General features: G+C 38.2%; 2 protein-coding genes across 3 annotated transcripts in view; both read left to right on the forward strand.

The window, feature by feature from the left end:
• The first annotated feature begins 2,320 nt into the window (after positions 1-2,320).
• LOC143875050 (uncharacterized) overlaps positions 2,321-14,583 on the forward strand; it is an 82,502-nt gene continuing 70,239 nt past the window's right edge. Inside the window, exon 1 of one of the 2 annotated variants that reach the window (XM_077376939.1) lies at positions 2,321-3,157. The gene's annotated coding sequence lies outside the window, so the exon portion shown is untranslated. The remainder of the gene's footprint in view (positions 3,158-14,583) is intronic. The other variant, XM_077376947.1, reaches the window with a different exon arrangement.
• On the forward strand, positions 9,961-10,395 carry LOC143887696 (uncharacterized). Its single transcript, XM_077391843.1, has one exon. It carries the CDS (start codon positions 9,961-9,963, stop codon positions 10,393-10,395), a length of 435 nt encoding a protein of 144 aa, XP_077247958.1.

Below are 14,583 nucleotides of genomic sequence, written 5' to 3' on the forward strand. Positions count from 1 at the left end.
TCTATGTCCATTCAAAAATGTTCTCTTATTCTCTTTGGGCATCATACAAATATGATGTCTCATTCCCTTGGAATCCGTAAAAATACGGTGTTTTATTACTTCTAAGTCCGTTAAAAAATGATCTATTATTCTCTTTGAGCATCATACAAATATGATGTCTCATTTCCTTGGAATCCATATAAATACGGTGTTTCATTTTTTCTGAATCCATTCGAAAATGGTCTCTTATTCCTCTTTAGGATCCATACAAATATGGTTGCTCATTTTCTTTGGGAAACCGTACAAATACGGTGTCTCATTCTGGTGTCTCGTTTCCTCTGGGTCTGTACAACTACAGTATCCTGCTCTCTTTGGACCCATACAATTATCGTATCTTTTTTCTTTCAAGTCCGTACAAATATGGCCTCTTATCCCTTCGAACCCGTACAGGTACGTGGTCTCATTCTTTTCGAGTTCATTCGAAAATGATCTCTCATTTCCTCATTGCCCGTTTGAAAACGGCGCTGCATCATTATCTTTCAATCTGGGTTGCGTAATTTTTGCAATAAGATTGAATCCATTTCTCCATTATTCTGAACAAGCTAGTCTTGGTGTTTAGAGTAATTGATTTTTTATAACATTTCAATTCTAGGACTTTGTCTAAGGTCTTGCATTAGGTTAGGTTGCATTTAGTTCTAGAGAGTCCTTTGTTTATTTAAGCTGCGCAAAATGGCTCTGTCACTTTTGCTTTGGTATTCGATGACTACGTCACCTCTGCCAAAGAGGGGCATCTGTAGACACCCCATTTTGCTCTGCTTTAATCAATAAAGAAGTTAGTGTTTTCCTATCGGTTTTTCAGTGTTTTTTTATTTTCGTGTCCGTCTCTTATTTTTTCTCAATCTTTTCGGTCATTTTCATGTTTCGTATGTTCCTGCTAAGTGTTGAGAAAGGATATTCACGAGAATCCGAGCAAGGGAGAATTTGGATCCATTTGGTGGACCCGCATTGAATTTTTTTTATTAGATTTGGATCAAGCAAGTGTACACCACATCGTTGTTTATAAACATGAGTTTTGAACTTATTGGAATCTAAAAAAAAACAAAATCGAGTTCCAGGGCAGGCGTAGTGTATTTCGGCCAATCTAGCATGGGCCCGTAATTGTCGTAATTCAAGTCCAAGGTGGCGGTTCATTCAATAGACTGTTCGGATCATCCTATGGCGGTGGGTAGCGGGGCGTAATCAGTTTATATTCAGGTCCACCAAATGAACGGCTCAGATTATCCCACAAAAGTGATTCAAGGGATGCGGTCAACTAAATCACAAGCCCGAGCCCATTAATTGGACATTCGGATCAGCCCACAAAAGTGGTTTGCGGGACACAGTCCAGTTGTGTGAGGGCCCACAAATTGAACAGTTAAGATCATCTCATGGAGGTGATTCGCAGGACACCGCCAATCGGTACTGCGACCTGTTTATATCGTGGCACCCCAAGTGGACAGTTCAGATCACCGATGCAAATTATTTAGGGGACGCAGCTAATTCGCCTTGTAGCCCACTATTAGAACGGTCGAGATCATCAAGTGACCCATCATTTGGACGGTGTGGATCAGTTCATAGAATTGATTAAGGGGGTGCAGCTAATTCACATATTGAGGCTCACAAGTTGAACAGTTCGGATCATCCTATGGAAATAACTAGGAAGGCAAAGCCAATTCGCATCGTAGCTCATCAATCGAACAGTTTGGATCGTTCTAGGGAGATGATTAAGGGGCGCGGCTAATTCGAACCGCGGCCATTCAAGTGAACGGCTCGGACCAGCCCACAAGAATAGCCTGTGGGATACAATCCACTTATGTGAAGGCCCAACAATGGAACGGTTTGGATTATCCCATAGTGTGATTCGTACAATACTTTTGAAAAAATAATATTAAAGCCCAAAAACAGTTACCTTTCTCTTTGACTCTCTTATTAAAAGGGAAAGTTGCTCTCTATCTTTTACTAAGAGGAAAGCATTCAATTTTCACATATCCTTTAATTTGTGGCAACTCGTTGGTTTGGTAACTCCACTCCCCCGTCTAAAGAATCAGATGACCTCATCTTTCATCTTTCCATTTTTTTCCCTTTTCTAATTAAAGCTTTTAAGAGGCATGTTTGGGAAAGATATAAAAAGGAAACGTACATGTATGAGTGTGGCTTACATGTAAATAAGAGGGACGATTTGGGAAATGTCTAAAATGGGATCTTTGTGACACCTAACCTTCCTCTTCCATTGGATGAAACCTGTTATTCTTGTATCCCAACCTCATTAAGAGGAAAAGAAAATTTCGGCAATAGTGGAGAATGTTTCTAAATTGAAGATTCGATTTCTATCTAAAGAAAAAGAAAGGTCAGTGGCTTTCTTTCGGTGGTGACTCTGATCACATATAGAGGACCAGCCCTCTCATCTCTCGGCTGGGCAAAAAGAGATCCGATCCATCCCTCTCCCTTTCTGAGCCGAAATCCACAACCCTCTCTCTCTATCTCTCCCTTGATCATCCTACAAAACTGATTTGGGAGGGCATCTCTGGAGGATGGGAGATCATTATTGTTTGGATTTTTTTTGAGCAGCTCTCTTTCTCTCTTCACTCTCACGTTGGGGAAAAATTGCTTTAAAAAAAAAAAAAAAAAACTAGCACCCCTCTCTCTCTCGACTAGTGCAACTCTCTCATCTCCCTCTCCTTATTGGCTTTTGATCTTTTAGTACCGAACAATACACCTCATCCCTAGCAGTCCTTTTTCATCCTTTGGTGGTAAAAGAAAACAGTGGCCTTCTCATGGCACTTTGGTAGAATACGGCAGAATTACCTTTGGCAGAAATCTTTTTGGTTGATATTCATTGGTGTGTGAATCTCTTGGAGGCCGAAGTCCTTTGGAAGATTTTTGGGTAGCCGAATTCTCAGGGGTAGCCGAATTCTCATCTTATAATCTTAATCAACCTCAGATCGCAACGTCATCAAGGGATTTCTTGAGTGAGGATTTTGAGGCGTTGGATTAGAAATCAAACCCACCTTTCTGCGGGTCTTCGCACATAGCTTCGGTTCACAACTTCATCAAAGGGGTTTTCTAAAGCATATAAAAGGGTGCGACAAAGCGTATACCTCGGATTTACGCACCCTAGAGACGAGGAGCGCGATCAACGGTAGGTTCCTTCATCTTTGTAAAATCAAAAGTAGAAAAGCATGCTTAGGGCTATTTATTCTTTGTTTTCTTCATGAATTTCGTAAAAGCTACCATGCATGATTTTGATGGGTCAGTTTATTTAATTATCAATTTTGGTAAAAAAAAAGAAGGAATCGTTATATGAGAAAATTGGGCGTTTAACCGATTGGGATATCTAGTGGCTTTTGAATTGTTTTTACAAAGTGAGCGTTTTAAAACCAAGGGTTTTTCGTGAAGCTATGTTTTCTGAGTCTTAATGTGGTTAAAATAGCACCAAAAATCTAAAAATTCCGGTATATTTCATTTGTTTTGATGGCTCAAAAATTCGTTTAAATAATACCCGAAAATAGGATTTTGATGGTTCCAAAAATAGTTCATTTAACAAAACAATTCAAAATTGATTGAAATTTGGTCCTCAGTAGATTTTTGATGTTTAAATATCATACCAAATTTTTTAAAAGATTTGGAGTTGATTAATTATTTCTATTGGAACTGTTTTGATAAAATCATGGATTTTCATATATATGAAGGACATATCATTAAACGAACTCCGTAAAAGCTGAAATTTGATAGAAAGATGAACTGATCAGTCAGAATCATATTGTAAATTTCTCGGAAATTTTGGACGTATTTTAGTATTTTATATTTATTTTTAATTGCTCTGACCAGAATATGAATATATCTGTTAAAAATAGATAATTATCGAAATAATGTCTGAATTTTTCTCATAATTTCTATTTGTCCGAGAATGGTCTAGTAAAAGTTTGGTTGGATTTAGAATTAATTTGCTATATTTGTTAGTGTAATATCATCAATCTGACCTGAAAGTGGAAAATCAATTAAAAATTGAATTTCAATCTTTAAAATCATGAAAAATTAAAGGAGATTACATTTTTCACGAACACATCATATCCTAAAATTTCTGGAACAGATAACTTAATTAGCTATAGGCTTCTTTGTAAAATCATTAATCTGATCAAATTGTGATAAATTCATTTAAAAATCCAAATTAATTCAAAGCACCTTGAAAATTTTCAGAGAACTCTAACTTTTCATAATGAATTCAATCAATAAGCCATCTGAAACAGAAATCTTAGGAGTAATAGATTTTCTTTGTAAAATAACATGCTAGGATAATTTAGATGCCGAGATCGTAACCATAATCGTATACTAATTGCGATTGATCTAGCATAATTAGAGTGGGTAAATTATAGTATGTTATTGGCTCCGAGGTCCACTGTCCACGAAAATCCTGAGAAATATGCCAGGCAATAATATACTATAACTTACGTGCTAAATTATACGAGGGTCAAGAGCACGATTCCATTCCATGGTTGCGATTCAAGGCTGAAACTTGCGAACCATAGAGCCTTTGGTATTCTATATATTTAAGAACCGAAAATCCTTGAAATCGAAAATCATCAACTTCAACAAATTGAACTAACTCACTCCATGTCTTTGGAACCGTTGGATTACGGCTTCCCATCGTAGGAATCATTAGAGCCCCATTTAGGAACACTTGTGTCATGTTGTATTCTAGGTTTTAGGGCGTCCTAGAGTTAGGGAGTTCAGCCTCATCACGACCGATTGCTATTATTAGCAATTGAGTCATAGATCTAGTTGCATTACTTATACCTTTTTTCCATAGGACAAGCCTAGCTACCTAGGATGTAGGTTAACCTGCATTAGTCTAAGGGACAACTTGCACTTATGATCATATAGCATCTTAGATGAAGTCCTAGGATAATAAAAGCTTCAACTTGAATTAAATAACTTCTCTTAAAACTGTTGAAACAATCAATCCAGTCTAGATCGGTGTCTTAGATGAGTTAGGCATAAGTAACTTAGCTTATGTGCACCGAACTACGTCGGCTCTGATCCCAGTGAGGCTTGGGTACGTAGGCAGCTTGGATGCTTGATGGCATACCAATCACGAGTCGGCTCCACACATAAGTGGTTGGGTTTTGTACATTAATCCTTAAATTAAAAGTAATTAAATCACTTAGGACCTTTCATGAAATTAGAATTTTAGGAGAACTTTCACTTAGATTGAATTCAAACAAATTAAGAAAATCAAGATACACATTTAGGAATTACATTGAAATTAGATCTTAGGATGCATGTCACCTAGTTCGCACATTAATATAGAGTTAAATGAGCCATTTAAAAGAAATTCAAAAGAGTTAACTTTTGGAATTGAAGACCGATTATCGGGCAGGAATGGTGCATGTGGATGTAACTCCCCATACCTTCCATTCTCATAATCAGGTAACGAGTCTAGATTTCTGGTCAATCATAGGTCCTAGATCCCTCATCTAGGTGGCGACTCTGTAACTCTCGTTTGCGTGGAATTCAGATTGCCTAAGTGATCCTAAGTTCACAGAAAAGATGAATTAAATCACACCTTGCTAGGCTCGGCGGCTTACCCCTACCCTTATGGGTACTGGGTTGCACGTTTGTTTGCACCCTATGGCTTGGTTGGTGCCTGCTTGGTTGGGTAATTAAAATCAATAATAAAAAGCACACGCCAATCGCGTGGGTACGAGAGACCAAGAGAGAGCGTGGCGACTCGCGCCTCATTCCCCTCTCGCGGGATCGGTCCCACAGTTTAATATGATGTGAAGAGGGTGTGACTCTTCCACCTATTGGCTCATGTATATGGAGTTTTATGTTTCCTATATATATACACATGATCTTGTTTTGCCATGGCTGTGTATTCCCTTGTTGTTCATTATTTTGGTATTCTTGTGATTATTAGACTGTACTTGCCTCAACTTTATAATCCTATGTCTAATAATCATCAATTCTAGTTCAAATTTTACTTCTCATTTGAATGGAGCAAAAATTAGAATGATTAAGGTAATTTAAATCATGGGTTCTGTGTGCCTTGAAATATTACAGTTAGACTAGATGCACATAGTAAAGGGGAGCTTTCACTTGCAAATGTATAACTACTTAGGGTCAAACAACTTAAACTCAAAAGCTATTTTATAGTTCTGAGCATGTTTGTGCTCAGGAAGAGACTTGCCTGCCCTATGACAAGAAAACCCCAACATAATGCAACTTGTGAACTTGAAAGGTTAGGTCATATATCTGAGCATATCTTTGCTTAGATAGATACTTATTTACTTCGAAAGGTTGCAAATGAAGCCCAAGTATTCAAATCATTATACTCTGTCATGCCCTACAACATAGGTTTCGCCTAGGGCCAATGACAAATTCAGAGGTGGAGAGTTAAATAGTCATATATTGACACTTATATAGACCTATGTGATATGCTCATATGGTTTATTACCCCTATTCTTGTGCTTAACTTGCAAATCATTTGATTAAAAAAAAAGGGCTTATCATGCATTTCACTTTTGTTTTCTCTTTGATAAGTATTCATAGAGCTTGAATGGTATATCATATACAAGGAACATAGCTTAGACAAGCTATTATTCATCTTGACACCCCACTTGCACTTTCACTTGTAGATCCCTACCTTTTTGCTGTTGCCAAAATGGGGAGAATTTTGAGAATTGAATAAGTAGTCCAATTGTATATGCACCATATGTTTTACAGTCATTAATTATATTTGTGTCATATAGTGAGGGGGAGCTATGCTTTATTGTGTATATCATATCATGCTTATTCATCTATTTGTTTGATATATCCTTCCTCCCTAATCAATTTGTTTGCCATCATCAAAAATGGGAAGAATGTAAGCCCAAGGGTTCACATGGGTTAATCATTCACCTTACCTTCTTATTTTGATGCTAGCAAACTAAATTGGTTAGTTTTTATGGACTAATGTGTTGCCTTGAGGTGTTGTGTCATTACAGGAATTTCATGTCATAATCGCCATTACACAACTTAACTCAACACATAGCTTGTGAATCAAAAAAGCAAGGAACAAAGAGCTTGCACCTACATTAGAGTCATCTCCATTTGGAGATGATCAAGTCAAGGAGCTCAACATGAAGATCCCACAAGTTCCTCAGCAAGTGTCAAGAAGGGCTTGAAGTTGAACATGCCATGGTGACACTTCATGTACCTCAACATGCATTGAAGATTGGAGGACAAGTCACAAGAGCCAAGACAAAGTTCAAGTTGTTCACTTAAGCATAAGAAGTCCAAGGAAGTGAAAGGAGCCAAGACATTCCAAGAAGACTGAAGGTTCTTATTTTTAAAATGTATTTGGAGTACTCTTGATTTTATGTTTAAATGCACTTTCATTAGGTTTTCAAATGGTTTTCATACTCAACCTTTATATCTTTGAAAATCATTTCACACATGCAAATATGTGCTTGAAAACTTAGGACTTAAGCCCAAAGACCAAAGCCCAAAGCCCCTGGAATTTAAAGTTAAAAATGAAATTTTACTCAAGGCCGGTGGCCCGGGCTATGCCGGGTGACCACGAGATGCTACCTGGAAGTCCTAGACATCTCGAAATTTATCGGGCCCCGGTCGACCGGGGTAAGCCGGGCGACCGCGGATATGTTTTCTGAAAATCTAGAAAACATCCATGTTGGGCTTCGAGGTCGACCGTAATAGTGTTTTGAGCCGAAAATTTATTTCAAACAGGTAGCCTTCGCCGGGCGACTGCCATAGGGCCGGTCGACCGCGCCGGTATGAATTTTGAAATTCAAATAGAGAGCCCGATATGGGAGGGCGACAACCGTGCCTCGGTCGACCGCCGCGATAAGGAAATATAGCCGTTGGGGCTTTTGCAGGTTGACTTTTTCAACCCTGTAATTTACAGTTTTACCCCCAAACGGTCATATTTCCTTGTGGGCTATATATACACTATCTAAACCTTTCTAAACAACCTTTTACAAGATTAAATCCTATCTTCTTGAACTTAAACTTTTATATGAAAGGTTAAACCTCTTTGAACTTAGATTTTACATTCTATCAAGAGCTACTCCATAGGCTTTACATTTTATCTTCCTTGGAGTGTTTGTGAGCTATACAAGGTTTGTAAAGTGGAGAGCCCAAGGAGGTAAACTTGGAAGAGTGGAGTAGGTCAAGTTGTGACCGAACCGCTATAAATTCCGTGCCTTGTGGATGCTTTCTCTTCTCCCTCTCTTTGTACTTAGTGATTGGTAATCTCTACCCTTTAATTGCATTTATGATTTATTGAACAATGGTTAGAGTATATAAGCTTAATGTAACATCTAAACCCCATATTTCACTATATTGATTATTTGAACAAGGGTTAGATTAACTAGTGCTTAATTAGTAAATAATTTTAATGATCCTCATTTAAGCCCTAAATTTTTTAATTAGCCAATTCACCCCTCTCTTGGGTTGTCACACCCGTATTTCAACCGAGATGACCCGGTCGACCGCAGAATGTTTTTGGTGAAAATTAATTTTCAAACAGATAGCCCTTGGCGGGCGACCGCGTAAATTCGGTCGACCGCCCATGTTTTTAGCTTAAGTTTTTATCAAACAGGTAGCCCTCGGCGGTCGACCGCGGCAGTTCAAAATTCAAAAATAAAAAAGAGCGCCCGATAAGGGCGGGCGACCTCCGTAGCTCGGTCGACCGCCCCGGTCTGACAAAAGAGTCGTTGGGGCCTGGCAGGGTAGGTTTACCTAACCCAGAAATTACAGTCTTGCCCCCAAACGGTCTTAAATCTTTTAGGGCTATATATACACCATTAAAAACCTTCAAACCAACCTTTTGAAACATCATTTATCAGTTCTTAGAGCCTTTAACTTTCCAAATCAAAAGGATTCTTCCTCAACCTCTAGTGCATTTAAACTTGCATAAATTACTTGTCAAGGGGATCTCCATAAGCATTTAGTTTCAATCATTTGAAGACTTTGTGAGCTTGAGAGTTGTATTTACCTTTAAGAGGCTTGAGGTCTTTATTCCTTTCTTCCGTCCTTTCATTGTAAAGAGGGTTTTACGCTTCAACCTTATAGAAGAAAAATCTTGCTTGTAGAGAGGGTTTTACGGTTCGGCCCTTGAGAAATGAGAAGCTTGAGTGTAAGGGTTTTTACGCTTCAGCCCTTGAGAAATGAGAAGCATAAGTGTAAGGGGTTTTATGCTTCGGTTCTTGAGAAAGAAGAAGTTTGATTGTAAGGGGTTTTACGCTTCGGCCCTAGAAAGGAGAAGCTGGGTGATTGTAATTGGCTCATTGATTCGGCCATTTGAAGGAGGATCGAGATAGTGGAACCCGCGTGCGGACGTGGAGTGTGGACGCAGGACTTGCTCCGAACCACGTTAAAAATAGTGTTCATTATCTCTCTCCCTCTCTCTCTTCTCTCCTTTGTGCAATATTTGTGGTAACATTTTGTACTTGTTTATTTATCAATCAACAAGGACTAGTTGCACTTTCAATTTCTAGGGTTTAACTCACATTGCAAATTATAGAGATTTTTTAATTAGACCCAATTCACCCCCCTCTTGGTTTGCCTATTGGGATTTCACTTGGTATCAGAGCAAAGGCTCTTATAGAGATTTTTGATCTAAAAATCTACAAGAGAAAGATCCATGGCAACCAACCCCTTTCCGGTAGCTCCCTCCGGGTACGTCGAAGGTCATTCTTCAAATAGACCCCCATACTTTAATAGACTAAACTATGGATATTGGAAAATTAGAATGTCTTTTTACCTTAAATCCATAGATTCTGAAATATGGGAACTAATTGAAGAGGGATATATTGAACCTACCACGGAAAGGAAGAAATGGAGTGCCGCGGATAGAAAAATGCTACATTGGATGTTAAGGGAGTAACACAACTATTTTGTGCACTATCTCCCGAGGAATTCAATAGAGTCTCAAATTGTAAGATGGCAAGAGAAATTTGGACCACTCTTGAAATAACCCATGAAGGGACAACTCAAGTTAAGAAATCTAAAGTAAATATGCTAATTAGTGATTTTGAGGCACTTGAAATGCATGAAGGAGAATCTATCTCCGACATGTTCACAATGTTTACTAATATTGTCAATGAGTTAAATGCCTTAGGAAAAACATACACAAATTATGAGTTGGTCCAAAGGCTTCTTCGATCATTCCCGGACAATTGGGATTCAATGATCACATCGATCGAGCAATCTAAAGATTTGGATACCCTTAGACTTGATGACCTCATGGGAAACCTCATTACTCATGAGATGAAGATGAAGAAGAGGGAAGGAAGCGAAGCAAGAAAGAAGAAACGAAGAAGAAAGAAGTGGCCTTTAAGGCAAAGATTGATAGTGAGGAATATGAGAGTGACCTAGAGTCAAGTCTTGAGGATTTGACTAAAGAATTGGATCTCCTCACCAAAAAGATGAACAAGCTTGGGAGACTCAACCATAAAAATAAATATGCTAGAAGAAGCAACTCCCCAATAAGAGAGAAAGATAGAAAAAAGAAGAGAAGAAGATGATGATTCCGTCCAATGCTATAAATGTGGGAAAGCCGGACAGATTCGCCCGGAGTGCCCCTTGCTCAAGAAGGACAAAGATAGAAGAAAAAAGAAAGATGACAAGAAGAAGAAGAGCTTTAGAACAAATTGGGATGGCTTGAGTGACTCATCCAAGAGCGACACAAGTGAGGATGAGAAGTCCAACTATGTATGTTGCATGGCAAGCGATTCATCCCAACTCAATGTAAGTAAAATTTTAGATTCTTTTCTTGAAAGTGATAGTGATAATGGTAGTGATATAGAAAAGCCTATCATGGAAGAATTAATTGAAATTTGTGAAAAAGCTAAAGAAGCTTTGTTTCTTGAAGTTTCCAAAAGCCAAAAATTCAAAAACTCTCTTGAAAAAGATAACCAAGGACTTTGGAAACTTGAAAAATGAACTTGATTTGAAAATCTCTTCAAATGATAAATTAGTTATGGAAAACAATTTATTGAGTGAAAAATGTAAAAGTCTTACTTGCAAATATAATCATTTGATGGAAGAAAATAAAAAACTTTACAATGATATTGACAAGTTATGTTTGGAGAATAAGAGCCTGGAATGTTATTATGATAAGCTTGTTCTCAAACATTCTTGTGAAAAGAACAAACTTGATGAGATCTTAGAAAGCAAAATTTCTTTTGGAAAGAGTGGTCTTGGTTACCAAAATTCCCAAAAGAAAGTTGCTTACAAAGACAAGTTTGTCAAGTCCAAAGCTTCATACGCTAGCTATTCTCTTGTCCATACTTAAGCTACCACAAGCTCCTTCATTCCTACATGTCGTTATTGTGGATTACTTGGACATTACAACTATGCATGTAGATTTAGAAGATCATCTTGCCATGTTTGGGTGAGAAAAGACAAGTCTTAGGAAACTAATATAGATGGACCCAAAAAGGTTTGGGCACCTAAAACCAAGACTTGAATATTTATCTTGTAGGGTAAGCTTAAATGTAATATCATTTGAAAACAAACTTTAGATGCATGTGTGTACCAAATCATTTCATAATTTCATTTAGTCTATGGAAAGCATGCAATTTTATAGCCCAAGGATTCTCCTGCACCTATTCTCATTGTTAACCCGTGAGGACTATGGTCGGACATCCCTTTAGATTCACTTATGGTGTGAGTCATTAATAAAAGGGAGTTTTAAAGTTATATCTGTCCCATTTTGAACTTATCATGTGGTACCTCATGTGTTCATCATTCAACCTTGATAAGTTTCTGATTTTGAGCCTTTACCTGCAATTCCATTAAATTTCATCCATAGGATCCCATTTTACTTGATTAATCCTATATCCTATGTATCTTTATGCTTATCATGTGCTTTTCAAGATATACACATCTATCTCCATGATAAGTTTATCCAAGATAAGCTATTACTGTCATATCCTTAGCTATCTTGCTTGTCATGCCTTGCCTTCAATGTTTTATCCTAGGCCGATGTAGATCCTTAGGGGGAGAGCTTTAGAGTCTCATTTCTCATGCTCATATGGACCATCATAATGAATTCACATTGCTCATTATCCCTCTAGTTGTGCTAAATAAGTCAATCACTTTATCAAGCAAAAAAAAAATGGGGAGAAAACTACTTAAATGGTTATATTCTTTCCCCACCTTTTTGATGTGACAAAAGGGGGAGAAGTAACAGTAAATTGATTATGTTTAACATAGTACTCATGTTATTTGGACTAACTTTGTTCATATTTATCATATCACGCTCATATGTCCCTTTATGATCACATAGCATGCATATTCTATGCTTATTGTCCTTCCATGTTAAAAACTTGCTAAACATGCTAAACATCATCATTTGAAATGTTTATTATAAGCATAGGTTGAGGGGAGCAATATTTATATTTTTCAATCCCTAAGGGGGGGCTTCTACCTCATAATCAATTTGGTTTGTCATCATAAAAAAGGGGGAGATTGTAAGCCCAAGGGTTGAACCCTATCTATGTTTTGATGATCTACAAACTCAAATTGATTATATGATGCTAATGGTTTTCCCAGTGTTGTGATTTAGACAGGTTTCATTCATATTAACACTAGAAGCAAGAAGATCAAGGGCTAGTTTTGGAGAAAGTTCAGTCTTGGTAGTCATCCTTGGAGCCGTATAGTCTATCGAAGAATCAAGGGAACCATAGGCACGAGATCAAGTTTGAAGACTATCTTAAGACAAAGAAAAGCTCATGCAAGCAATCAAGAAGATTGAAGATCAAGAAGACTCAAAGGTTTATATAGTTTAGAATGCTTTGGAGTCCTCTTGACATGTGTTTGCATGATTTAGTATTTTCAAATCACTTTGAAAATCATTTTTACAACTCTTAAATGATATTTGAAACCACATGTTTAAAGCCCAAAGACCTTGGCTCCAAGTCCCTTGAATCAAAGTTTTAAAATCAAGTTTTCAATACAAGGCCAGTTGACAGGGACATCCCAGGCAACCGCGGAAGGTTGGCGGACGACCGAGATGACCCGGTCGACAGCGGAATGTTTTTGGTGAAAATTAATTTTCAAACAGATAGCCCTTGGTGGGCGACCGCATAAATTCGATCGACCGCGCCATGTTTTTTAGCTTAAGTTTTTATCGAACAGGTAGCCCTCGGCGGGTGACCGCGGCCACCTCGGTGGACCGCGGTAGATCAAAATTCAAAAATAAAAAAGAGCGCCTGATAAGGGCGGGAGACCTCCGTTGCTCGGTCGACCGCCCGGTCAGACAAAAGAGTCGTTGGGGCCTGCGCAAGGTAGGTTTACCTAACCTAGAAATTATAGTATTGCCCCCAAACGGTCTTAAATCTTTTAGGGCTATATATACACCATTAAAAACCTTCAAACCAACCTTTTGAAACAACATTTATCAAATCTTAGAGCCTTTAACTTTCAAAATCTAATAGATTCTTCCTCAACCTCTTGTGCATTTAAACTTGCATCAATTACTTGTCAAGGAGATCTCCATAAGCATTTAGTTTCAATCATTTGGAAACTTTGTGAGCTTGAGAGTTGTATTTGCCTTTCTTCCGTCCATTCATTGTAAAGAGGGTTTTATGCTTCAACCCTATAGAAGAAGAAGCTTGCTTGTAGAGAGGGCTTTATGCTTCTGCCCTTGAGAAAGGAGAAGCTTGAGTGTAAGGGATTTTACGCTTCGGCCCTTGAGAAACGAGAAGCTTGAGTGTAAGGGGTTTTACGCTTCGGCCCTTGAGAAAGGGCACGTTTGATTGTAAGGGGTTTTACGCTTCGGGCTTAAAAAGGAGAAGTTGAGTGATTGTAGTTGGCTAATTGATCCGGCCATTTGAAGGAGGATCGAGATAGTGAAACCCGCATGCGGACATGGAGTGTGGACGTAGGACTTGCTCCGAACCACGTTAAATCTCGTGTTCATTATCTCTCTCTCTTCTCTCCTTCGTGCAATATTTGTGGTAACATTTTCTACTTATTTATTTATCAATCAACAAAGACTAGTTGGACTTTCAATTTCTCACATTGCAAATTATAGAGATTTTTTAATTAGACCCAATTCACCCCCCTCTTGGTTTGCCTATTGGGATTTCACTTAATCTAATAATATATATATATATATATATATATATATATATTCACATACATATCCTAACCAGGGGCACCATCCCTAGTTTAATCTAGTGGAGTCAAGGAGGTCTAGACTCATGACAGATTGTTGAGTGTACTGTGACCGTATTTGTAGCCACATGAGGTGAACTACCTAGTCTATAGATAGCACAAGGCCCCTAACTCTAGACTTCACATGTATAAGCAACACATGTTCGTCCCTATTTCAAACAAAGGACAAATGCAATATATAGAGAGGGTAAGGCTGAGGTCCTCCTGGCCGGGTGCATAGTTACTTGTATACTGTGACTATCGTCTAGTATACGAACTATATCCATTTTACACACTAAGTGTCCAGGAGCTGAGTGTACTATAGGTGCGGTGATGTCTGAGTGAGAACGGGTATAGTTCTCGTGGCTCCTGCTGATAGTAACCTGAATAGGTCATCTCATA

The sequence above is a fragment of the Tasmannia lanceolata genome, unplaced genomic scaffold, assembly GCF_043159265.1.
Source record: "Tasmannia lanceolata isolate RefF3 unplaced genomic scaffold, GAP_Taslan_0.1 ptg000002l, whole genome shotgun sequence".
NCBI lineage: Eukaryota > Viridiplantae > Streptophyta > Magnoliopsida > Canellales > Winteraceae > Tasmannia > Tasmannia lanceolata.

Coding starts and splice junctions, on each gene's coding strand:
- LOC143887696 (XM_077391843.1), top strand. CDS start 9,961: ATGGCAAGAGAAATTTGGACCACTCTTGAAATAACCCATGAAGGGACA.